The following is a 26957-nucleotide window of genomic DNA, read 5'->3' as shown; positions in this document are numbered from 1 at the left end:
TATAATAAGGGAAAGTCCAATAACAGCAGCTCTGGCACATTCTGTGGGTGAAAGGGTTGGCAGCCATTAAGAAAGGTGTTAGGAAGTACATATACTTGAGTACATTATATATTTTAAAAAGGCTTAAAGATAATAAATATCATAAGATGTCAACAGCAGTTGTCTTTGGGTGATGGGTCTAAGGGTATTTATTTTCTATTTCTCTGCATGTTGAAAAATTTTACTTATAAGCACATGACACGTTCATGGCTAGTGGGGGCTCTGGAGGCTGGGGTGACTGGAGCCCCCATGCTGCAGACCATCAGAGCACAGGCCTTGAACACCAGGATTCCCAGGCTGGGCCTCCTCCCTCCTCTCCTTCCCAGGTCCAGCTCTCCCTGATTCCCCTGGAGGAGGATCCAGGCCTCAAAGACCCAGAGGTGGCAAACATGAAACACATCTTCAGAAAAGGCAAAGTCAAAGAGGCAATCAATTCGGGTGATTTTTTTTCCCTTGATGAGCAGACTCACTGCGTGGTAATGGTTGGCTGTAACCCGGATCAGCCAGGACTCGGGAAAGAAGTTAATGTGCCTTAACTCCTCCAGATCCCTGCCTTGAGAGAAGCACAAAGAGAACATGTTTACGGTTTCATTCATAACAGAACCTCCAAAATCTCACAGAAAGAAAAAAGAAGATGTCAGGAGCCAAGGGAAGAAAGGGGCAGGTCTCCTTCAAATTTGGATTGATAAAATGGGAAGAAGACAACTCAGAATCACTGTGGTAGTGTACAGAGTCTGGTTCTTTTATATTCCAAATGAACTTTCTTTTAAAAAATTTATAACAATAAGCAGGGCATAGTGGTGCACACCTGTAATCCCAGAGGCTTAGGAGGCTGAGGCAGGAGGATCACAAGCTCAAAGCTAGCCTCAGCAACTTAGAAAGGCCCCAAGCAACTTACTGAGATCCTGTCCTAAAATAAAAAATAAAAAGGGCTAGGATGTGGCTGGGTGGTTAAAGTGCCCCTGGGCTCAATCCTGGTACCAAAAAGAAAAACAAAATACCAATGAACTTTCAAAGGAATGAATGAATTCACTCCAAATCAGAGAGCAATTTCAACTTCAGCAGGAAATTCTCATTGCTACATATTAATGCTTTAAAAAGCAACTTATGATCTTTTAATAGAAATATATTCCCAACAATCCTACAAAAAGACATCAGTGCCCTGTGATCCTGGAGGGTTCTTGGGGAACTATGTGAAAGGAGAGGCCATCAATGGTCCTCAAAGTGCAGCTTCACCCACATGATGCAAAGAGATTTCTATCCTCACAATGTTACCAAAATATTAAAAGAAGTGGTGAAGAAGATTTTAGGCTGAGTACTGCTGATTCAAATTTGCTTCTGTTTTTATTTTTCTTCCCATATTTTCCCTAGGTCTCCATGGGCATCCATGAGGTGTGCTTCAGTTACAGAATACCCACCCCCACCCCAGCGTTCACAGTGCCCTGGCTGCAATCCTGCCTGGCAAGGGAGGCTTGGAATGAGATTCTCAGTGTTGTTGGAGCATCTAGAAGCAATCTGGACAAGACAACCCGACTCCCTCAGCCATCCCGGGGTTTCAGAGCTACTTGGTACATGTGGACAGATGAAAATGGCTTTGAGGGCTGGGAGGTGGCTCAGTGGTAGAGCTCTCGCCCAGCATGTGTGAGGCACTGGGTTCAATCCTCAGCACCACATAAAAATAAAGATATTGTGTCCACCTACAACTAAAAACTAAATATTTTAAAAAATTTAAAAAAGGAAATGGCTTTGAAAAGTTCTCAAATATCCTCTAAGAGGGCAAAGATCTCATTGGGTGGCTTCCTGTCCTGCCTAGAATATATTCCCCAACTTTCCAAGTCTCACTTGACTCCCCTGTACCCAGAGCATGAGGTCAAGGGAATATAATCTGGCTTTGGGGCACAGACCTAGAGTTTTTAGATCAATTGAACAATTTGTCCTCCGGGTATTCACTTTAAGACTTTATCCCTGAGGGCAGCAGTGGATCACATCTGTAATCCCAGCACCTGGGGAGGCTGAGGCAGGAAAATCGCAAGTTCAAGACCAGCCTGGAAAATGAGTGAGACCCTATCTCAAAATAATAACTTTTTTTAAAGGGCTTGGGATGTAGTGCAGTGGTGGAGTGTCTCTGAGTTCAATCCCCAGTACCACCACCAAAAAAATATAATAAAAATTTGTCCCTGATAGATGCAGTAAAGGGGAATTGAAAGCATTAGGTCCCAGTCTGTAATGCTGCCTAAATTCAGCCAAATATGAACCCAACAAATTTTAGAGCGCTCCTTTCATGGTCTCCTGCTTTGCTGTATGTTTGTTCCAAGAGGACATGCATGCCAAGGGGGGACAGCAAACGGAAGGTGCCATCACGATGCCTAGTCAGGATATTGGAAGCCAAGGCGGCCGTGACCATAGGCAACCTGTGAGTCCTGTGAAAGGCAGAGCCGGGTGAGCTCCGCAGTGCAGAGCGGGCAGCAGCACAGGGGCACAGTGGTCACCAACAGTTTCCAAAGACCCAGCACTTGATCACAAGTGTGGGATCCACAACACCAAGACCCACACTTCCTTCTCCAGAGGACTTGAACTGCTGGACAACTTGTTCAATTGATCCAATTTTTCTCTGGAAATGCCAAACAAGTGACCTAGAAGTCAATCCCTTGCTGAGGCATTTCCCACAATCCTATGGCAAGGAAACGGCCCTGGCAGCTGTGCCCTGCTTCACCATGGAGAACCACCTCTGTCCGTCACCCCATGTCACAGAACCTCTGATTATCCCCATTTTACAGACAAGGAAACTGAGACCAGAGGTTACTTGATGCTCCCAAAGTCACACAGCTCGGAAGTGACAATGCTAGATTCCAGCTGGTTCCTTTGGAAACATCTGGTAGGGCTTCTTAGGAGTGGCTGAGGGGTGGGGCAGGTCCCCAGCTGCTTTCCTGGCACAGGGGTGGCACTTACCGCTAGTGATGCTGTGCAGACGCAAGCAAAGGAACAGCGGCAGCCAGCTCTGTCCTATGTCTCGGTCCAGAAAGCAGCACTTCTTGGGAAAGCTTAGCAGAGGCACAGAGAAGAACAGAAGCCCTTCAGGATGCTTCCTTCTGTAATGGGAGAGCGCTGCCGAGAGCCCAGCCATAGACTAGTGGTTTCAGCAGCAGGGGCAGATGGCACCTGGGTCTCTGGGTGGGGTAGGCGAGGAAGCAGGAGGCAGCTTAGAGAACACTTGTGACTCAAACCCCAGAGAATGTCATTAGACAAGTGGCTACGTCCCGCTTCCTCCCCAAGAGCTCTGCACATACTGTAAACACATGTTAAGTGACTGCTGGGAACACATGGTGACAGAGGGTTTTGATCCACCTTTTGTCCCCCGAGTCTCACTTCCTGTGGTACAGACAGGGCAACGATCATCAGCCCATTTTACAGATGGGGCATCTGACCCCTCCCTACAGATAGTGCCCTTGCAGCAAGTGACCAAATCAGGCCCTTCAAAAGTTTTCTGGGGGCTGAGGATGTAGCTCAGTTGTAGAGTGGTTGCCTCGCATGCACAAGGCCCTGGGTTCAATCCCCAGCACCAAAAAAAAAAAAAAAAAATTTCCAGTAGAATTACAAAGAAAAGAAGGGTGGGCATGAGCATGGCTGGTTTCGGCAGCTGACTTTTTTACTAAAAGTTCTGCAACAGCCAGTTGGTGCTAAATGCCAATTAATTTCCACACAGGCAGAAGGTCAGGGCTGGCTGGAGATGATCAAATTCCCCTTGAGAGGTCATGCACACACAGACACATCCACCACCCCTGTTTTGAAATAATTTGCTTCATAAAATGGTAATTTTTCACAAATAGGGACAATGGGGGATAATTTTTCCAAGTCCCTTTGGAAATGCAAAGTCATTCCCTTGAGACAGATCCTGCACAAAACCAGCAAGGGCACTTTTGGATCATTTTTCCATAAACTGAGAGTCCAAATCACACCCTGTCCCAGCTAGACCGGATGGATGCCTCTTGGCCCATCTCGCCTTGGTTGGGGGTGCCTGCCAACCTGCCCAGAACCACTAGCCTTCATGGGATCCGGGAATTCCTGGGACTTCCCAGCTCCTCTCCATGTCAGTGAGCTCAGCAGATGGGCCTGGGGGTGCCGAGGATTTGTCAGAGGGGGAAGGGTACACAACGAATGCGTTCTGACCCCATTCAATGAGCATTTACTAAAACCTACTAGGTGCCTGTTTCTGCGGGTGATGATGAAGCTAAATAAAGGAAGGTCAATACTTGCAGGACTCTGGGGTTATTGGTTCTGGAACCCTCCCACCATCACTCAGGGTGCCCTAAGAACATAGGTGTCTTAGATAAGTAACACTCAGGTCCCTTCCACCTCCTGACCTGGATGCCACCACCTTGTCTGCCTCCTTCACCATTTAACAGGGGAGCATGGGGAAGGCATGGTGGCTGGCAGCAGAGGTCAAGGAAGAAGAAGGGCAGAAGCTGGCACAGCACTCCCCATGGCAAGGGCTTCCCCAGCCCAGGCTGAGGCTGTGGGTACCAGCCAGAGCTGCAGCTTAAATATAATCAGATGCCACCACAGAAGGGAAACTCCAACCCAGAAGCCGCACACCAGCTCCGCTGCTCTGCTTGGAGAGGAGGCTGCTGGGCGAGAGGAGGACCCAGGCCCTGAACCTCCCTTGAGAGGCACTCAGACCCCAAGGATCACCCAGGATCTCTCTGGACAGCCCTCCTGTCCCAGAGGATATGGGAAGAGCTTTGTGGTTAGGCGACGAGGCTTAATGACCTCTTGGGGAAGCGGCAGGGATGCCCACTGTCATGGCTGAACTGGAGAGGTCACGGGTCGGCTATCATCCAAACAAGCTGGGTTCTGGAGTCAGACAAGCCAAGGTCCCATCCTGGTCCAGCCACCATCGGTCATGTGTCTGAGCCTCTCTGAGCTTCACTGTCCTTCTCTGTCAAGTGGGAACAACAGCCACACGTGCCTCTTTGGGTGGAGGGGGGACATCAAGGTGACAGTGCTTGAGAGGAGCTTGGCACAGCTACCCATCGGGTCCTCAGCACCTTGTTGAGTACCACCATTGTCCTCTCAACCCCAACAATCTGGAGCATGGAATCACTCCTGGTGATCATAATGCCACTAAGTCACCCAAGCCATGGGCCACATCCAAGGAAGTAAACGGTGTACTCAGCTTCTAATTTTCTAAAATCTCAAAGGACCAGAGGGGTGTGCCCACTCCTTGCTCCTGGAGTCTGTGAGGTCAGCTGTCACGGAGCCAGCCCCAGTCCAGCCCGGGGTCTTTCCACCTCACCTGGTGCCTCTTGACTGCCTGGGTGCAGAGGCATCTCCACTCTGGGCCTGGAGGTCAGGGCATTGGCCTCATGTCATACACAGTGGAAGCAGGCGGCTGGCTGCTCAGTCTGGGGACACCTTTGTATGGGTACCTCGGTGGACTCACCTGGGGCTGAGTCCTGTCTGTGCAAAGATCTCCCTTGGTTTAGCACTATGGGGGACAAACTTCAGGCTATGGTGCCTGCTTCCTCAAGTTCACTGAGAAACCCTTAGACATGTCCCTTTTAAGGACACAGTTCTCAGTTCCTTGACATACCCAGGTTGACTCTGGTCCCCTCTCAAGGCAACCCCCCTACAGCCCTCCTGAGAGACAGAGCCTGGGGCAAGGCTCCCCCCAAGGCACAGGCTGGGATTCCAGAGATGCTCTCTCTCAGCTCCTCAGCCCCTCTCCATCCTGCCAGCGGCTGGGGCTGGCGTTCCCTGCCCTCCAGCCCAGGGGAGCCCCACAGACTGCTAGATCCAGCACTTCAAATTTGGGTGATAAAATTCACACTTTGGTATTTTGACACTGCTGCTATGTGAACAAAGCTCGGGGGCATTATGCCAGGTGAAGAAGGCTGACATGAAAGGCAAAGGATTCCTCTCTAGAGCAGGAGGCTAGAGAGACCAAGAGCAGCAGAGGCCGGGAGAGGAGGGAGTCAGCATCAGGCTGGGGATGAAGGCGCTGGAGATCACTCAGTGCCTTTGAACCCACGTAAAAATGCTTCCAATGGTAAGTTTTATGCAATGTATATTTTATCACAATAAAAAGATCTAGAGTTAGCTGGGTGCAGCAGCTCATGCCTATAATCCCAGAGGCTTGGGAGGCTGAGACAGAAGGATCACGAGTTCAAAACCAGCCTCAGCAGTAGTGAGGCACTAAGCAACTCAATGAGACCCTGTTTCTAAATAAAATACAAAAAAAGGCTGAGGATGGGGATGTGGCTCAGTGGTCAACTGTCCAGCTTCGAGTTCAATCTCTGTACCACCTCCCCCAAAAAATTACTTAGCATATTTGAAAAATGTTAAAAATTACTTAGCATATTTGAAAAATGTTTGAAATAACATGCTAAATTTTAAAGTGAATTTTGAAAAAAATTACATATTTTGGGACAATAACTCAAAAAGAGGAGAGGAGATGGCTTTTTGTCAAAAGGTAACCTGTACAGAACACCTGGGCACCTTCTGGAATCTATGAACCAGGAAGTGGCCTGCTGGCTCCCAACTCCAAAATGTGGTAAATGAACTAATCCTGCTGCCACCACACACCTGTCACTTCCAGGTCAGTTCCTCCCATCCAGCAGGCCGGCTGAACTGGCACGGTACAGAAGCCAGAATTCAAAAAAACAGATAGTCAGCATAGAGAGATGAATCGGGGCCAGAAGGAAGAAAACAGACCAAACCAGTTTGGAGATTGAAATGTTAATGTCCCAAAGCCAGCCAATATGGCCCATCCTAAAGAACTGTTAATGAAGCAACTCAGCAGACTGAACAGCAAATTAATCTGCCCTGGGCCCCTACCTGTCTGGATCATCCCCCCCCTCCGCTGCCCCTCCAGCCCCTCTTTCCCACCTTTTGGCCATCCCACCCAGTATCTCCTGGGCCTAGTCACCAACTAAGAAGGAGAGAGATAAGGGGGAGAGAGCAGGAGGACAAGGGAAGCCTAGGACATATAAAAAGGCAGAACCCTCACTTCTGGGGATACCAGGACACCAGCCATGGCCCCCTTCTCCCTCCTGGGAGAAGTCTATGTGACCCCTTTTTAAATAAACCCTGCTCTATATGCCTGCCTCAGCGTGCTCTCTAATGTTCTACTTCAACATGTGGGGAGCAGAACACTGGTAACGGCGTTTCAGTACACCCACCACAGTGGTTAGGTTGCTGACCCCTTTAAGCACGCACTTTGTCCAGACTTGAGCTCTGGGAGATGGGTCTGCATTTTCTCTGCTTCCTGTGTCCACTCAACACCTCTTACAGTGCCAGGCACTTCGCTTATACAGTGTTGGGCGGGTCAACTGGATGGATGATCTGGCGCCTGCCAACTGTCCAGCCTCCACCCCACCTGTCCTTCCCTCCACTCACCCACAATTTATCTCCAAGGAATGCCTTTGCTGACAGCTCTGCTGCTCAGGTGACTCTCTGCCAATGTCCTATGTCCTCTATTGCTATGCTCCTTAGTCAGGCCAAGCCCTAGCAGTCATTCATTGACACTCAGTCCAATGTCACTTGTCCAGCACTCGGGATGGTTCTGACATTTGTTCCAAGGGGAAACCCAGCAGGACTAAAATCATCTTCCGCTTTTCAAGGCTCTGTGGGTCTTGCTAAAGCAGTATTTGTTCCCATTTAACACCAGACAGCTGACCAGAAAGTCACTCTGTTCATCCTTGCAGTATTTATGAGACATTCAATAGAGTAGTTTTCAGAGTTCAAGTGAAATATTTCAGATGTTGCAGTCCCCATTAAAGAGCATTTAAGACATCATTCATCCCAGTCTTAGTGAACATATTAAGTATGTGGACTTGGAGAACAAAGTTAATAAGTCACAGTGCCTGCTGCAACTGTCCAGGGTGAGAGTCACACTTAGGAACAGGTAAACACTCTATATGTTTTAAGTAAACAAGTGATAAATCACACCTTTAGGAATAGACACAAGAAAAGTGCACAAGACCTTTAGTAAAAGGTAAGATGTATAATAAACTATAAATATTAAGATAAATTTAAAAATATAAGTGGAAGCCGGGAGTGGTGGTGCATGCCTGTAATATCAGAGGCTTGGGAGGCTGAGACAGGAGAATTGCAAGTTCAAAGCCAGCCTCACCAACTTCGAGGCACTAAGCAACTCAGTGAGACCTTGTCTCTAAATAAAATACAAAATAGGGTGGGGATGTGGCTCAGTGGTTGAGTGCCCCTGAGTTCAATACCCAGTATCCCTCCCACATACCAAACAATATCTCTCTCTCTCTCTCTCTCTCTCTATATATATATATATATATATATATATATATGGAAATTTTAGCATTTTCATGGATTGTAAAAGCCAATATTTAAAATATGTCAATTTTCCCCAAATTGATCTATAGGTTCTATGTTTTCTTAATGAGAGTTCAGCAAGATGGGGAGGTGGGGGTTGAAATTGACAAACTGAAATTGACAAACTTTATCCAAAGGATAAAGAATGGCCCAGTTAATCTTGCAGAAGAACAAGGCTGGTGGACCTGCATGATTAGATATCAAGATTTATAAAGACCAAGAGACAGAAAGATTGTGGCCTTGATTTAAAGATAGACAACTGTATAGAATTGAGAGTGCAGATATGATCCCCCTCCATGTAGATGGCTGTCTGATATAATGACAAAATTAAAACCACAGAGCAGAGGACAAAGGATGGGCTTTTCAATCAGTGGTGCCGGATTGATTGTGCATCCTGATGGGAGAAAAAGGATCATGATCAGGACCCCTACCTCATACCAATTCTGAAAATGCTTCTGGATGAACTGTGGGTTTAAAAAAAAGTAAACCAGGGCTGGGGATGTGGCTCAAGCGGTAACGTGCTCGCCTGGCATGTGCCAGGTGCTGAGTTCCATCCTTAGCACCACATAAAAATAAAATAAAGATGTTATGTCCACCAAAAACTGAAAAATAAATATTAAAAAAATTATCTCTCTTCTCTCTCTCTTTTTAAAAAGAAAGAAAGAAAGTAAATCAATAAAGTTTCTAGGAAAAAAACAGAAGAATGTCTTCATGGACATGGAATAGGCAAAGATTTCTGGAACATCAGAAGCTGCAAAAGGCAAGCCTGATACATTAGACTGTTTAATTTTGAAATTTTAGTTCATCTCAAAACTGTTAGGAAAGCAAGATAGCTAGCCACAGAGTAAAGATGTTTGCAATTCACATATCCAAGGAGACTTGTAACAGAATATAAGAAATAATAATTACAAATCCTTAAGAAAAAACATCTGACTGCCCAACAGAAAAACATGGGCAAAGGATTAGTCACCTCACCAAGAAGACAACCAACTATAAAGAGGGAGTAAATATCATTAGCTGTGAAATGTAAATTGAAAAAGAGAATAGGCAAATTAGTTCCAATATCTACACACTAGAGAAGCACAGGATTGAAAATACCAAGTATCTCTCAAAAAAACAAAGGCCGAATTCTCTCTGATAAGTGAATGCTCACCCTTAACAAGGGAGGGTGGGGAGGGGAGTACAGAAGTTCATTGGATCAGACAAAGGGGAATGAAGGGAGGGGGAATGGGGATGGGAAAGACAGTAGAATGAATCCGACGTAACTCTCCTATATGCACATATATGAATATACAACCAGTGTAACTCCACATCATGTACAACAACAAGGATGGGGTCAAAATCAGAATGGGTTGCACCCCATGCATGTATAATATGTCAGAATATACCCTACTGTCATGTATATCTAAAATAACTTTTTTTTAAAGAAAATACCAAGTATTAAGCAAAAATACAGAAAACCCCAAATTCTTCTATACTGCTGGTTAGGGAGCAAATTAGCACAATCACTTTACAAAATTGTTTGACAGTGTTTACTAAAATTGAGTTTATTCATGCCCATGATAGTAATTCTAGTTTTATATTCAATAGAAGCACATAATTCTGTGTACAAAAGGACATGTATAATATCACTATTCCTAATAGCCAGCAATATCCATCAACATCAGAATAGATAAATAAATACATTGTGGTGTCTTCATTCATATGATGGAATATTCTGTGAGAATATGCAGGCTCTTGCTACATTCAACCACACGGATGGATTTTTACAGATAACAGTGTTGAGTGAAAAGAACCGGACACTTCAAAAGTGTACACCAGGGGAGGTTGGTGTGGTAGCTCAGCGTTAGAATGCTCGCCTAGCACATATGGGGCCCTGGGTTTGAACCTCAGCACCACATAAAAATAAATAAATAAAATACACAAATTGTGTTCAACTACAACTAAAACATAAATATTTAAAAAAAATGCCTGACCCTTATAAAAAAAAAAAGTGTACACTAGGGGCTGGGGCTGTGGCTCAGTGGTAGAGCTCTTGCCTCGCATGTGTGAGGTACGGGGCTCAATTCTCAGCACCACATAAAAATAAATGAATAAAATAAAGGTTCATTAACATCTAAAAAAAATTTAAGGAAAAAAAAAAGTGCACACTAAGGCATTCTATTTATATAAAGTTCCAAAGCAGACAAGAAGTACGGAGGGGAATAGAAGTCAGGATGTGGTTCCGCTTTGGTGGGAAGTGGTGCCTGAGATAAGGCCCCCAGGGCTGGCCATGCTTTGCTTCTTGACCCGGGGGCTGGTCACACAGGTGCATGCCCTTTGTGGAAACCCGTTGGGCCACTGTTCACTGAAGGTCTGCATTTTTCTGAATGTATTTTATATCTTGATAAAAATGTACATTAGAAAAAGTTTGACATTTGCCTGCTTGGCCCTTCTCCAATCGATGGGTTTTTACCATTTTTGTGAACTCCTCAGACTGCTAAGTGAAGTGAAATGGTGATCTTTCTCCTCCATGAATGAAGGCATCAGCTTCGCTTTTTTTTTTTTCCTCAAGGAGATGCTAGAATTAATTCTGGACAGCCTATTTGTTTTCCTAAAATAGCTGCTGCCAGGAAAACAGGCTGCAGGATGCCAAGGAGTGTGTGTGCAAGTGTGTGTGCATTAGTGTGAGCACGTGTGTGTGTGTGTGTGAGAGAGTGTGTGTGTACACGTGTGCTGGTATGTGCACATTCCCTTCTTATATTGACAGCAATAAAAAGAGGCTGAAGATGTTCTGAAACATCTGGTTCTGAGAGAAACTGCATTAGTGTCCAGGGCGGACAGAACATTCAATTAAAAAAAATCAATGAAGGAGAGAAAATGGAAGCAGAGAAGGCGTGGGCTCTTGTCTTCATTTGCTCCTAGCTTGCCTTAGGATGCCGCTGGGCAGATGAGAAAGGGCTCAGCAAGTCCCTTTGCTCATCCTCTGGGAGGCTGGGCTCACCAGGCAGGTGGCACCGTGGCAGCTCCACTCACTCCTAGCAGACCTGCCAGCCCTTGGTATCTCAGGATCTGAGTGGCTTGTGCCACTATTGTCACATGATGAAGGCCCATTTTGGAGATCTCCTAAAGTGATGGCCTCCAAGTGTCTACTCAGGGGGCTGGGGTTGTGGCTCAGCAGTAGAGCGCTCGCCTCGCACGTGCAAGGTCCTGGGTTTGATCCTCAGCGCCACATAAAAATAAATAAAAATAAAATAAAGTCATTGTAAAAAAAAGTGTCTACTCTGCCTGCTGTTCCTCCTCCCTGGGAGATAGCTATGGAGCACTCTGTCACTTAAATTATGTCACCAAATATTTGCAGCTTTGAAAACTGCCAGGCAGCTTCCATTCTAATTCCTGAACTGGTTTCCTGTCTCCCTAGGGTTCTGCTCCTCTGTCCCATCTTTCCCATGTCTTCTTGGTAGCGGTTCCCTGAAGCTACCTCAGCTAACACCACTGGGGAGCCAGTTCTGGCCAGGTTGACGGTGACTCCACAGCCTCCCTCCTCCAACAGCAGGAGCCGGGGCATCCTGAACCTTCTGGAGACCAGTCTTGCTAAGCCAGTAGCTACGAGGCTCTGCACTACTTCTGGCAACTCTGGGGATCCCTGGGAAGGGAGGAAACACATGGAGCATGGGTGCCACCAACCCCACTCCCATGTCCAGGTAGATGCCGCTAACCTACCCAGACATTCTTCCTCACTGAGTCTGGATACAGCGCTTCTGGCAAGCACCACCCATGCATAAAAACGGGAACTTGCGCACGATCCCTGTTACTTGCAGTTGCTACAGGCCTGATATTCTCTGAGTGAATTTTGCACCAGCAGCATAAGACCCAGTTCTCTGAGGGGGAACTGACCTGCGTAAAAATCTTTGATGGAATCTCATCATTCAGTAAGAAGTCCAGGCAGGTGCCAGGTGAGTTAGGGGTGAGGTAAAGGATGATCTTCTCATGAGTGTGAACCAAGGGGCTCCTGAGGGTCTGCATGGGGAGGCTCCCAGGGGAGGTTCCCAGCAGGAACTGACCTGACCGGAAAAGAGCCAGAGCAGACTGGTGGGGTAGGAGGAGTGTGGGAGCTGAGCCCCGGGGAAGGAGACACCTTTGAGGGTGGCGGCCCATGTCAGGCCTTACCTTAGTGTTGCCACTGCCCCCAGACGAGAACCATCCAGTTTTAAAACAGGCGCCACAGCCCTCCAAGCCAGAGGCCAAGGGCAGAGAGGGCCTGGACGCCTGCAGGCAGAGGAGCCATCCAGCTCCAAGCTGTCCCATCTTTCTCCTTTAGGGACCCGGAGCTTACGGGAGAGGGTGAGGGCAGAGTGGGCAGGGGAGGCGAGGGTGGCACCTGCCCTGCCATGAGGGCACAGGTCCTGGCAGGTAGTTGTCACCGCTGCTTGGGCAGCGATGGGGCAGTGACAACCGGGGTACAAGCAAATGGTTTCCACAAAGAAAGGCAGCGCAGGACCAGGGCTGTGGGGGTGCTGTGCAGAGGTGTTAGGTTTGGGGGCCAGTTTGAGTCAACATGTATTCCTGGGAAAAAGGGAAAGTTCTGACAGTGAGCAATACCCTGGCGTGTGACACTCAGGGGGACCCAGGGGCTACTCGGGAGCGCTGTGGAAGCCCCAGAAAGCCCACCCTCTGTGGAGGGGGCTGCACGCCTCCCCTCCCTCTTCCCCGTGTTCCTCTCACACTGCAAACACAGCTCAGTGAATCACCAGGCTAGCTCACTTCCTAGCTCCCCGCTGACATGAGTCCAGGACCGAGCTGATCGGCAGCCAGGCAGGAGCTTCCCCAGTGGGCGTGACTCACTGGAAAGTGTCTCCTGGGTCATTAAAAGAGGGGAAAGGAGGGACTGAAACATTCAATTCGAAGCAAATTATATAGAAAGGAGACACACTCCATCTAATTCTGACACTGAATCTGCTTTTCCCAAATAAAGAGACCTAAAACATGAGCTTTGAAGGGAACACAGTGCCAAGATGTTCCCAGAAAGGATTAAATCTTCAAAACAATGCAAATGAAACTCGGTAAACAGGTCGATCAGCTGATTAGCATGAAAAGACAGCTGCCGGGCATGGGGACACACCCCTGGAACCCCAGCCACTAGGGAGGCCGGGACAGGAGGATGGCAAATTCCAGGGCAGCGTGGGCAACTCTGCAAGAACCTGTCTCCGAATGAAATAAAGAGGGCTGGGATGTGGCTAGAGGTAAAGCGCCATCCCCTCCCCCAAAAGGGGAAGACTGTTTATCTGCTAAACTCACACGTGCACAAGAAATAGGGTGTCTGTCTCCTTGAACATGCTTCATCATGCTTGAGAAGGATGCCACCAGTGTCCCCTGTCAAGGGCGGGACCCCTAAGGGCCACCTGGGCCTGTCTCTGCTCTGGGATCATGCACTCAGCTGGCTTGACGGTGGAGTGGTATCTCACAGAGTGGATCTGAACTGTCCCTCAAGGGCCCACATTGGGACGCTTCAGGAGGTGGGGACTAGTGGAAGAGAGTCGGGTCATTGGTGGTGTGCCCTTGGAGGGGATATTGGTACTCTGTCCCCTTCTTCTTTCTGTTTCCTGGTTTCCATGAACTGAGCAGCTTTGCTCCACCTTGGATGCCCACTGTGATGTTCTGCTCCACCACAGGTCCAAAAGCAAGGGCGCCAGCCAACCATGGATTGACACCTCTGAAGCGGTAAGCCCAAATAAACTTTTCCTCCTTAAAATTTGATTACCTCAGGTATTTTGTCACAGCAATGACAACCAAAGAGGTTAACACAAGAGGCTGAGACACAAAATGGAGCCTGGCAACTACTGCCCTCCCCCTCAACCCCTCAGCGCCCCTCCTCCGGCTCCCCTCCCCTGGCCATGGCAAACCTTGCTAATGGGGCCTTTTGACCAGATAGAAAACATTCACAGGCAGAGAGGACACAGGCAAGGGAAGAGTCGCCCTCCGGAGCAATTTTAGAAGTCCTTGGCTAACAACAACAAATCTAGGAGCAGCCTCAGGATCTTCCTAAACCCAGTGCCCAGGAAGGAACTGTGTCCACTCCGCTCCCTGGAGTGGACACAAGAGAGGAGCCCTATCTGTTCTTCTAGGAATGTGGGAGGGGCAGAGCACTGTGGGCCTTGGTGGATCAGGGCTCAAGTGAGGTTCTAACCCCCATCATTTACATGATCTCTGCAAGACATTGCATCTCTACTTCAGTTTCCTCATCTGTAAAATAGGAATAATGAAACCAGCCCCTTAGTGTGCAGATACACTGAGAAAATGAAAAGAAAGTGCTTATTGTTACTATACTTAATAAAGCACATCAGAGGGCTGCGGCTGGGGCTCAGTGGTGGAGCGCTCGCCTGGCATGCACGAGGCACTGGGTTCCATCCTCAGCACCACGTAAATGTAAAATAAAGATACCGTGCCACCTAAAACTTAAGAACAAATATTAAAAAAACATAAAGCACATTAGAGGGCCCAATATTATTATTGTAATTTCTATTTCTTACTTAATTGTTGATATCGATACAAACTTCAGGTTAGTTTGGAAAGTATAAGGAACAGTATTAATGCTATGAAACCTTGACACATCTAAATGCCTTTTCATTTGTCCAGAAAATTGAGGATTTTATATCTAATCTAGTAAAATATAAATGAGAACGACCTGGTCTGATTTAGGTACACTAAAAAATAAAGTTTTTAAGGTCAGTGTAGTATGGTAATTTTCCTGAGCAAAAGTACCTTTTGGGTCATGCTATTTCTGGACACGGAGTTCCCAGAAGCACATGATTATCTCATATTATAACACCTACGCACTATTTACTTTTCCAAGTTGTGCAGTGGTTTGAAGGCTTCCTGTGATCTTGGGCCCCATAAGGAAAACTGCATTCTATGCCCTCTGGATGATGCCACAAAAGTTACATCACTGATTCGTCTCCTGTGACCCCAGGAACAGCAACACAACCGGGTCTGCACACTCCATCAATCAACACTAAGCCGTGTCACCTGTTGAAAAACGTCAGCATGGTCTCGTGGATGGGGATTGCCTGGATCTTGCTGTTCAGCTGCAGGTAGGCCCACATGAGTAAAGTTTTCAGAAGATGAAACTCGCTGAAGGTGAACAACCTGGTCAAGGGAAAAGAACAGGGAGAAGTTTCAGGAACAGGAACCATTGCACCATTTGTAAGAAAACAAAGTCAAAAGTGAGGTTAGGAAGGAGACTGAACGCGGCCCAGACTCTGACAGAAGAGGACCACTGGCTCAGGGCAGCTCCTCTGGTGATGCGCAGAGGGTGGTAGGGCGGTGGGGTGGGGGTCGGGGCTGGAACTTCAGCAGCCTGATGCTGGGCCCAGTGCTTCCCCACCCGCCACCCACTGTGCTGCTGCAAATCAGTGCATTCATCTGAGGAGCTCTAAAGAGGTTTTCTGCAGGTTTTATTCATTTATTTATTTAGGATGCTTGCAAGGCAAGTGCTCTCACAGAGCCATACCCCCAGCCCTTCATGGATTTTAAAATTGAATTCTGACCACAAACCTGCAAAATTGGGGTATAGTCCTTACTTTTACAGATGTGGAAATGGAGATGGATCCTAAGTCTATTCAAAATTTTAATGTGTTATTTTCATCATGGATTTTTTTTTGCATTGGTTTTAAAATATTGCACAAAAATAGACTTTATCATCACTGAGTGTTTTTGGTAATTTTTTTTTTTTTTTTTTTGCATCCAAGTGAGTGCCTCATTGACCCTTCCCAAATCCTGGCCCTGATTGAAGGCTGAACATGAGCAACTCATTCAAGGCCACACGGAACTGGGCCTGGGGCAGGAAACTCTTGGATGTTACTAAACTGCAGTTGCCATTTCCTCATCTGTGGAAGAGCAACAGCACCAGCTGAAGACAGGAAGTGGTGACACTCTGTATGAGTTTCCCATTGCTGCTGTAACAAACAGTCACAAACCAAATGGCTTAAAACAACATACATTTATTTTCTTATCATTCTGGAAGTCAGAATTTCAAAAAAGATCTCACTGGGCTCAGGTCAAGGTGTGAGCAGGAATGGCTCTTTCTGGGGGTTCTTGGGAGAGTTGTGTCCTGGCAAATCTCAGCACCCTTGGCTTGTGGCCCATTCCCTGGTCTTCAAGCCAGCAATATAGCATCTTCCAGTCTTCCTTTGATTCTAACCCTTTAGCCTCCGTCTGTATACTTAAGGGATGCTTGAGATGATGTTGGGCCCACCCAGAGAATCCAGGGTAAGCTCAGTTTGAAGTTAACTTTCATTTCATCTATGACTTTAAATCCTCTTTGCTATAAAACCTAAAATATATGCAGGTTCTTGAGATTAGGCCGTGGACATCTTTGGGACCATTATTCCACTGACCATGTATCAACAAAGTGCTTAGCACAGTGATTGGCACATTACTGGGTACTCAGTGAATGGCAGCACTAGATCACAAATGGCAGGGCTGGACCCAGCTCTGGAGCCCAGGCTGCACCTGCAGCAGCAGGAGGCCTGTCCTCAATGACCCTTGATGCCAAAGAGCCGCTGTTGCTCTCCGTCAGTCAGCTCTTAAGCAGGGGCAAACAGTGCCTCGGGCAGCCTCTGCTGACTAGATCATCTAGGAAGTCATTTACATGGTTCTTAAACTCACTGATATTTTCAGTTTCTGATCACGGACATGCGGTGAAATATGTCACAGTCTCTTCATTCACCACTTTGAGGGGTCACGGTGGGTGGAACCCACTCTAAAGGGCAATGGAAAGTCACCCACCCACCTCTTATGCTATCTCTGGACAGAATAGGGCTGTATTGTTTCCCTCATTTGGTTTTCAGATCACCCACAAATGATGGACTTTGATCTGCCTAGACAGGATCAAGCTGGTCACTGATGGAGGGACCAGGAGTAAAGAGGCAGCAAAGGGACCCCACACAGAGCTGCTTGGTGCAAAGTCCCCAACAAGAACTTTGTCAGTGGGGTCAGAAGCGGTGTGACTTTCAGAGCAGACTCCCACTTGAGGCTCTCAAGCCCAGGAGGCTCTTTGACATCTTACCAAAGAGGGGCTAGCAGCAGCTGGGGAGCGAAGGGGGCTCCGGGGCTCGGGATTCTGGTTCTGTTCACGAAGGGCAGTTAGTGAAGTCAAGTGCTCTCCTGAGGCCAGCACGGAACCCAACCCTATCAGCTCTGCAGTGAGTAACCACGTCGAGGGCATTCAAACACATTTCATTCACCCAAGAGCTCTGATGGCCTCAACCCACAGACACTCCAAGCCTCCACACAGGCCAACAACCGGCTGAGCATGATGCTCATGGTGGCCCTTGCAAACTAACTGGTGTCTGTTCTTCAGGAGGAAAAAAAAACTTTTCACAAGACACTGTCTTCTAATTTTATTTCTTAAGAAAATTGTATATAAACAACAAAAGCCCCTTTCTGCGTATGTACCATGGAGAAAGTCAACTGCTCAGGAACAAAGAGGAACAAGGAAACCCTCATGGCATGGTCTGCCCAGGCAAGAAAGAGAACTCAAAAGGCCTTCGGGAGAGTAAGAAAAGACTGCTGTGTGCTCCTTCCCTCGACCCTTCACAAGGAAGGAGAAGAATGCTAAAGAGATGCAATCACAGGGAGAGAGCACAAGGCAGGGTGAGTGTGCACCCCATGTCACTGTCCCTGAGATGTCGGTCTGAAATGTCAACCTCCACAAGACATCATGCACGATTCTTGGGTGCACATGTACATACTAAGAGCTTAATCACATGGATCGTATCCACACAAGCTCCTAACTGTGGTTTAATTGTCTTTAGGAAGGAATGGGACTGGAGGGGACCCAGGTGACCTGCTTTATCAGTGCTGTTTTATTTCTTAACTCATGACGAAATGTTACTCTTTGGTCATTTTGGGAGGTAGCTGCAATTGTTTTGTATAATCCGCCTATCTTTGTAAAGTATTTTTTTTACAACAACAACAAAAAAACACAACAGATTAATTTAGACAACTTTTTGGTCACTGTGAACAAAAGACTAGACAAGAATAATGTCAAGGAGGAAAAGTTATTTGGGGTACACAGTTTCCGAGGTCTCAGTCCATAGATGACTAACTCCATTGCTCTGGGCCCAACATGAGGCAGAACATCTTGGTGGAAGGGTGTGGTGGAGGAAATCAGCTCAGGACATGGCATTAGGAAGCAGAGAGAACTCTGCTCCCCAGGGACCAAATATAAAACCCAAAGTCACACCCCAGTGACATATCTTCTCCAGCCTCATCCCTATAGCTGCCTATAGCTACCACTCAGTTAATCCATTCAAGTGGGTTAATGCACTGATGAGGTTAAGGCTCACAACCAAATCGTTTCATTTCTGAACCTTCCTGCATTGTCTTAGACATGAACTTTTGGAGACACCTCATATTCAAACCATAACAAAGATCAATATACTTGTTGACTCGACTGTCCATAAGGACAAACAAGGCCTCATGCACACACATCAGCTGACTGCTAATGACCACAGCTATGAGACCACTCTGACCTGGGCTCAAATCCCAGTTCTCCTGCAGCATGGGGGGAGATTTGACTGACCTCTTCATTTTCTGGAGTCCCCCTTCCCCAAGTGAGAAATGCAGAAGGCAGCACTCCCCCATCGGGCTGCTGTGGGAACGAGTCGTGGGGATGACCCATTCAGAGCTGCAGTGTACAAGTGCTCCCTAGCCATAGGTACTGTTATTGTTTACCAGAGAAGCAACGGCTTCAGGTTCAACTACTACATTAGATAGGGACACGTTGGTGTTCAAGACGCTGTGGAAACCCTACACCATCCTATCCTGCAGGCATGTCAGGGACCCTGGGACCCTGAGACTCCGTGGCCATAGACAGGAAGCTGGGAGAATTGGAAACAGAGGGGTGTAGGGTCCCCTGTTGCCAGGTAGATTTTTGTGGAGATGGTACTAGAAGGTCCTCTGAAGTCCCCATCCTCCCAGGTCAACAAGGACATTGGCTTCCAGGAAAACAGAACTTGGATGAAGTTTTAATAAACGAGAGTTACAAGAACAAGGTGACCTAGTGGTGACCTCTAAGGAGAAAATTAATTGAAAACTAAGTGCCTAAGCAAATAAATTAAAACCCGAGGCCCAGGAGGTCAGGAAAACCGTGGATATTTGACCCAAGGCTGTTTACAAATGGAAAGTAAAACTCCAAAAAGAGATGAAGTCAAGGGCCTTCAGACAGGAAAGGCGGAAAGGCCCAGAAGTCACAGCATCTGCTAAGAAATGGATGTTGTTCCAAACACCCACAGCCACAAGCTGGGGGTCGGTGACAGCGGGCGGCTGGAGGGACAGCTGAGTGGGGCCAGGGGTGCCCCATCCCTGACCTCAGGTTTGGCATTTCCACACTTCCTGCTCTGGGGCAGGAGACTTCTCGGGTCACCCAGGGTCCTGCTGAGCTCTTCCTAGTGCTAGGCCACCTCTGCCTCCTTAGGAAGGAGCAGAGGTTCAGGGTCAGGGCAGGACGTGGACTCTGGAGCCAGGGGAGGCCTTGTCCAGCCCTTCATTAGCCCTCCCATCTCAGGGATAGCAGTTTTACCTGCCAGGTGGGGTGTGAGGATGGAGAGGGACAGTATTCCTAGCACAGCGCACACGGGAAAGTGCTCCCTAACAGGCTCACTCTTAGGTGCAGGCCGGGGTACAAAATCCACCAGCCAGCACCCTGGACCTCGGCAGGTCCCCTGAGGACCCCAGGTCTGGCTACGTTCCTGGAAGGTACCCCTCTTCTTGCACCCTCTACCTCCACCCACAAGCTGCAAACAGCAGACCCCTGGAGAACTGCACCCATGCTGGGGTGAGTCTGGTCACCCTCCCCTGCCCACTTGGGCACGTGGGCCCATGACGTGACTGAGGCCATGCAAGGCTCTTGCCTCCTTGAGCTGCACGGCCCTGAACTGTCCATGCAAGTGCCTCCTGCGGAGGGCTGGGGGCGCGGGCCGCCGGGTCCCACTCAGTCACGTCTGCCCAGGCTGGCGAGTCTAGACACCGGATGCGTCATGCTCCTGACCTCTTTTCCTGCCCAGTGTGCGTCTTGCCAGGCCTGTGCCATCACCGACGTGCTGATTGTGGTCAGACAGCTTTCCTAATTTTTGGCTAAATGCTTCCAGGGTAGGACAGCTCAGTCTTTCCAAGGGAGGGACCGTGTTATGAAAAGTCTAAGGGATGCCAGGTTTATCTGTTCTTCAATAATTTCAAGAACTTTTCTCCACTGGAGGGTGAGGTGGAGGGTGGGGGACACATGAGTGGGGTACACCAGTGCCCTGGGGGCTGCTCGGGGGCCAGGCTCCTGGGGTCTTCTCTGACAACGTGGTCTCCCTCAACACCAGGACTCTGTCACGTAAGGGGCCCTGCAGGCCCCTGTGTACCCTGAATCCCTGGGATGGGCTGATGATCTAGAATGGGATAGATCTTTCCAGATGTAATTTCTAAAAGTGGGACATTTTCTACCACATAAATGCTAGGAAATACTTATTTTCTAACATGCCACTAAGATTTTGAGTAGACTTTAGTTTTCACTTTTGAAATTTACCCAAAGGGAGCACAACCCTGGAAATTTGGCAATGAATACCAAGGAGCTTTTCAAGAGAGCCCCAGAGAGACTTGACGACTAAATGCAAGATGTGATCCTAGACTGAATCCTGCATTAGAGCGGGAAACGCTATCACGGACAGTGTCGGTCAAGGGGTCTAAGTATCACATCCATGATAAATTTCTTGACATTGATAATTACCCTGGGGTTATATTAAGCAAATTCTTTTTCTGGGGAGATAAACACTGAAGCATTTGGGATAAAGAAGCATAATATATGCAACTTATCCCCAAGTAGTTCAGAAAAAATATGTGGACCTGTGGATATGCACAGAGAAGCAAACGAGAAAGCAAGCAGGGCAGAAACTGACCCATAGGGAGACTCAGGGTAAAGAGTCTAAAAATTGTCTCCACTTTACAATGGTCTGATTTATAAGTTTTCAGCTTTACTATGGTGGGAAAGTTATGTGCATCAGTAGAAATGATACTTTGAATTTTAATCTTTTTCCAGGCCGGGGATATGTCCTTTTTCCTGCTGTTGCGCAGGGGCAGGGCCAGCGCCTCATCACAGCTCCCAGCCAGCTGGCGCCCTCTAGTGGGCGTGTTGCCTGGCTGTGACACTCGGGAGGCGAGGTGCATCCCGTGCAATTTCAGCTTATGCTGGGTTCACTGGATGCAAGGCCGTTGTAAGTTGAGGAGCATCTGTAGAGATATTCTTTATGCTGTTCTTATTTTTCTCTAAGTTCAAAATTCATTTCAAAATATTGTTTAAAAAATGAATTTTAAAAAGCCATTTTGACTTTAATTTCACTTATGGAAAGTCAATGCAGGGAGCTCATGTGAGAGGAAGATAAATGTGCATTAAAGGACATTCATCCATCTGCTACTTATATTGGTAAAACATTGGGAATAGCCTGAAAGTCAAGCACTGAGAATGTTCCCATGAACCACTCAGAGGGATAAGAAGGAACCTGGCAGGGGACAGCTTGCCCAGAGGCCCTGTGTGGGTGAGAAATCAGCAGGGGAGTCTGAGAAAGGTCCCTGTGGCTGCTGCTTGGTGTGTGAGATGCAGGAGCAGAGAGCAGAGCAGAAGGCCCTGGACTGGACAGGGCTGGAAGGGAGTCAAGACCAGAGGCAGGACGCCACCCTAGAGGGTGCTGAGGTGGTCCCTGAGAGACGTGGAGGTTTGGCCTCGGGCTGGGGCTGGGGCTGGGCTCATAGCCATACTGGAGCTCAGTTTGGAAGCAAAGAAGGCCTCATAGTCAAGGAGAGGCCAAAGAGGTATCCAGAGGACTCTCAAGGTTCTACCTTGTGCAGCCGTCAATGGTCCCGGGACCATTGGGGTGGATGGGGTTGCAGTAAAGGGCGGGGGATACTGAAGGTTGACTCTTGGCCTTAATTTTCAGAGAGACCAATAGGCAGTCACGTGTTCAGGTGGAGGACGACTCCGCAAAGGAGTCCGGGCTGGATGGGAGGTTTTATTTTCCTTTTCCCGCCTTTCCCTGTTTTCCAAATTTTCCCACAACAAGTGTGTGACTGTTTGGGAGCAGCAAGTTTGGAATCAAGGAGGACAAGGGTATGTCCTGCAGGGATGTGGGTGCAGCCACCCTGGGGAATCTCCCTTCCCGACAGCCCCCCCACTCTCTTCCATACCCACCCTGGGCAGCACCCCCAGAATTAGCTCTGACCTGGGGGACCTCAGCACCTTTTGGAGCAGCTCCTGAGGGATATGCCGAAGATGGATCTGGGTCGCCATCAGAGGGACCAAGTTCATTTCCAGCCACTTCTCGCAAGCGGTCGTGAGCTGCTCTTCCTTGTACTGAGAAGACAAAACACGGCGCTCGACGGAGGAATTCCTGGCTCTCAGCGCCCTCTGCTGGCCGTCAGTGATACTGCACACATGCTAGAGTCTCGAAAAGCACAGAACGGGCTTACTATGCTCAAGGTATGGCACTCTGACTATTTGAACCAGTCCTCTCTGCCACCCTATGAGGCTAGCCATTTTGACTTTAATTTCACTTATGGAAAGTCAATGCAGGGAGCTCATGTGAGAGGAAGATAAATGTGCATTAAAGGACATTCATCCATCTGCTACTTATATTGGTAAAACATTGGGAATAGCCTGAAAGTCAAGCACTGAGAATGTTAACCCTATTTTTACTTATGGAGAAACTGAGGCTCCAAGGTTTCTGTTCTTCCCATGGGAACACACTAGTAAGTGGCAGAGCCAGGAGCAAACCCAGGTTGTCTGACCTTGGGCCTTGCATGTTCAGACCTCTGGGCTGTCAACTGATCTCCTGAGGGCCCGGGAGGGGCATCCCGTTGGAGTTCTGAGGCACAAACTTTAGAAGCAAGGTTGATAGGACAGGGAAATTGGAAAAGTCTCCCTGGATCCAGGGACCCTGAGAGGGTCTCTGTACATTTAGCATGTTCTCAGGGCTTAGCATCTGTCCAAGCCAAAGATTTTTTTGAGAAATGTCAACTAGAATGTAAAGATGTCACTGAGAGTGACTTTCCAACAGTGTGGGGTGAAGGCAGGGACCACATGGTCTTTGTCAAACAGGTACGTAGGACATTCTTAGAGGTGGTGCTAAGAGCACCTGGCATGGGGCTGTGTGCAAATCCTGCATTGCCTGGAGTAAGTCTGTCTCCTGGTGTGAGTGTCCCTGAGTCAGGGAGGGAGCTGGAATAAGGAAGCCTGAGGTGAGGCCCGCACTGCCCCTCAGCTGCTGGCTACCCTGGGAGTTCGCTCCCTTGGTCAGGTTGCTGTTTTCTCCTCTGGTAATAAGAGCTGGATGACATTATTTGCTTCCAACATGGACACACTGACTGGGCTCAGGTGGGACAAGATCTCATGGCTCCATTCTAGAATGTTCTGAAAAGTCTGTGCTGTTTCATTGAGAAAGGCCACGCTACACCCTGTTTCTCAACCTCTGAGGTTGTAAGTATTCTACTCTTAATGCATATCTTTAAAAAGAACTCTTTAAAAAAAAAAACAAGTGCACTCCTTTAGTAAAATAAAATATTTCTAACCTTAAATCGGTGACTTTGAATAGAATTTTTGGAGCTGGGCCTGGCAAGTGAAATCAGAGTCCAGAGTGCTCTTGAAGGCCACACCCCATAATCCCATGCCCCTGGGTCTATGTGCCCTGCCCAGGTGTTCTCACCCTGAGGCCAGCCAGGTAGAAGTTCTTGATGGTGCTTGGCCTGAGTCCATTCATCATCGTGACCACACATCTGCGGAGAGAAAGCTGTTGATCCTGGAGGCCCCTTCAGGCTGCTTTCAGGGAGGGGACCCCAGAGTTTTTCATTCAATTCCAGGAGGGCAGCAGCAACCTTTCACAAGGAAGGGAGCCTCATTTTAGGGATATGGTATTTGTTCAGGCCTGTGACAAAGCACTCCAGGCTGAGGCAGATACAACTCATGATCAAATCCCTCAGAGGCAACAATGTGGCCTTGACACCAGGGCCAAGGTCATTGCTCGGAGCATACATGTCTCCAGATGCCTAAATGAACTCAAGCTCAGCCAAGAGGGCCAGTTGGTTTTCCTCCTGCCTGGAGTGCTTTCTCCCTGCACTGACTATCATGGCGCTGCTAGTGGGGCCTCAGGTCCTGAGCTGCTCTATGAACAAATGGATTTAGAGAGCCTTTCTGTTAGAAGCCTCAGTCCTCTGTCACGGCCAGGCCTGGTTTACTTGCTCACTCATCCTTCAGGGTCTATTTACTAAGCATGCACCCCGTGCCAGGCACTGGTGAAGACAGAGCTAGTGGCTAGGGGGTGATACACATCGTTAAGTCACCATGTGGACAGATGACCACATTACTACAGTTAAGGGTTCTAAAGTTAAAGCACAATGTGCCCTGGGAATGCAGAAAAGGTGAATCTAACCTAACAGGGTTAAATCAGAAAAGAGGTCAGAAACCAGAAAAGTAACATTAAAAACGGGAAGGAAGCCAGGCGTGGTGGTGCATACCTGGGAATCCCAGCGGCTGAGGAGGCTGAGGCAGGAGGATTGCGAGTTCAAAGCCAGCCTCAGCAAAAGAGAGGTACTAAGCAACTCAGTGAGACCCTTTCTCTAAATAAAGTGCAAAAGAGGGCTGGGGGTGTGGCTCAGTGGTTGACACCTGGTACCAAAAAACAAAAAACCCCTAAAGGAGCAGGACAAAGAATTGTTTAGGATGGGACTGGGAGACCAGCAGCCCAAGAGAACACAGGGGTGTACCGCCACCTGTGAGGCTAACTTCCTGTTAACCCTATTTTACTTATGGAGAAAATCTGGGTTAGCAGACCAGCAGCACAGGGGGTGGGCCACACCAAGTCAGCGAGCTGGCGGGACCGAGGGGTGGACTTGCTGGCCGAATGTGGGGCCACGGAAGACTTGACATTCGGTGACTCAACGTTCATACCTAATATTAGCCCCTTTTCAGCAAAACCGTCTTAAAGCATGCTCACACCTTTTTAAACAGGGCACCTGAGAACAGCTCTGGGGCTCTCATATGAAGCCCGATCCTGGCTCCGTATCACTCAGAGGCCACCCTAAGGTGTACCTAAGCTACAGGATTTCCAGCAACTCTTACACATTTTAAATGTATTCCTCAAGGAAGCCACCACGAACTAAAACCACCATGGGCCCTTGGGGTAGGGCGCAGACGGCATGCGTCCTCTGCAGCCGTGCACCAGGGCTGCAGCCGTGCACCTGGGCTCTGCCTCTCACAGGTGAAATGGACCAGCCCTCTGTGGACAGCTGCTGTCTCTGCCCTCTACAGAGCAGCTGTGTCCCCTCTGGGCTTGGATTCACTCACTCACTCACTTAGATGAAGAAACAGGAGGTGAAACAAGCCAGGCAGGACATCCCCACCCTCCTCGCTCTCTACACTGACTTGCTCAGGGAATTTGAAAAACAAAGAGCTCTCAGAGGGCACCTCTGTCTTCAGGCACTGGGCACGTGTCCTGCGAGAGCCCAGGAGACGAGCCAGATGCCCTAGGAGACGATTCCCACTAAGGCTTTTCCGTTTGGTTCACTGCCCTCTCGTAAGCATGAATGGCACCGAGGGGTACTACAGGATTCCAGAAAGGGGACGCTCTGATGGACGTGTTTTCTTATCGTGAGCACCAGCTGACTTGGAATTAATCATACATAGCACAACATGTTCCATTTGGGAGCCTCCGCCCTTCACTCTGCCTGACCTGACTCATTTCCTGTGTCTTGGGCCTGTTGGACAGGAGGCCTTCGAGGACAGTGACCTGCCTATCTGTCCCTTTCTGTCTCCTTGCATCCTGGAGAGGCCAAGAGCTCCTTCTTGAAGGAGTGGGCTGGAGAATGAAGGCGTGACTGAATACACGACAGGTGAACCACCCTAGGCAGCCCCACCTGGCCGAGTGCTGCTCCAGGGAGGGGGCAGGCCAGCGACAACACGACCACCCAACTGAGCACAGCAGAGTAGTGCCACGTTCGTGGTGTAGGCTTGGGGCTCCTCGACCTCCTTCAGTTCTTGGCTTTCCTACTTAGAACCTGTGTGGCCTTGAAGCCTCAGGCTCCTCGTCTGTAAAATGGGTGTAGTGACAGTACTACCTCCCAGGGGTGCAGAGAAGATGAAAGGAGCCTGTGGAGAATGTGTCTGACTGTAGCAAACGCGCCACCTCAAAGCCCTTTGTGTCCACATCCCTTAAACCCAGGAAAGTTCTGGGAGGCAGATGGCACAAATACTGAGTCACGCTTTACGGTGGAGACGGTTGAGGTACGCGGAGGCTGAGGGGAAGCTTATTGCAGGGCTGAACACAGCCCCTGCAGCTCACGTGCCCGGACTGTGCAAAAAAGTTCAATAAAAACTGGGCGCCTCCGACTCAACCGCCCGAGGTTGGCTGCCTTGCCCCAGCCCCTGGACGTCGCGGGCAGAAGCGGCTCCCTGGGTGTCCGGAGCCCGGTGTCGTCAGGATGGGGAGCTTTCCCAGCGGACGCCAATCCACTCTGAACTCCTGCTGCCCCCTGGCCAGGTCGCTCCTCCTGGGCAGCCTGGGTGG

The 26957-nt window shown here is 48.5% G+C and overlaps 1 protein-coding gene across 1 annotated transcript in view; it reads right to left on the bottom strand.

Moving 5' to 3' along the window:
* Positions 1–26957, bottom strand: part of Btbd16 (BTB domain containing 16) — a 47376-nt gene that overhangs the window by 5611 nt on the left and 14808 nt on the right. Inside the window, exons 9-13 of the mRNA XM_058580776.1 lie at positions 24102–24171; positions 22623–22753; positions 15388–15507; positions 2985–3080; positions 510–588 (exon numbers count right to left, since the gene is read on the bottom strand). Coding sequence (XP_058436759.1) covers positions 510–588; positions 2985–3080; positions 15388–15507; positions 22623–22753; positions 24102–24171 — 496 coding nt within the window. The remainder of the gene's footprint in view (positions 1–509; positions 589–2984; positions 3081–15387; positions 15508–22622; positions 22754–24101; positions 24172–26957) is intronic.

Source organism: Marmota monax, unplaced genomic scaffold (assembly GCF_021218885.2).
Source record: "Marmota monax isolate L192 unplaced genomic scaffold, Marmota_monax_Labrador192_F-V1.1 WCK01_AAM20220418_F8-fsc00076, whole genome shotgun sequence".
NCBI lineage: Eukaryota > Metazoa > Chordata > Mammalia > Rodentia > Sciuridae > Marmota > Marmota monax.
This window is presented reverse-complemented; position numbering and strand designations above follow the sequence as displayed.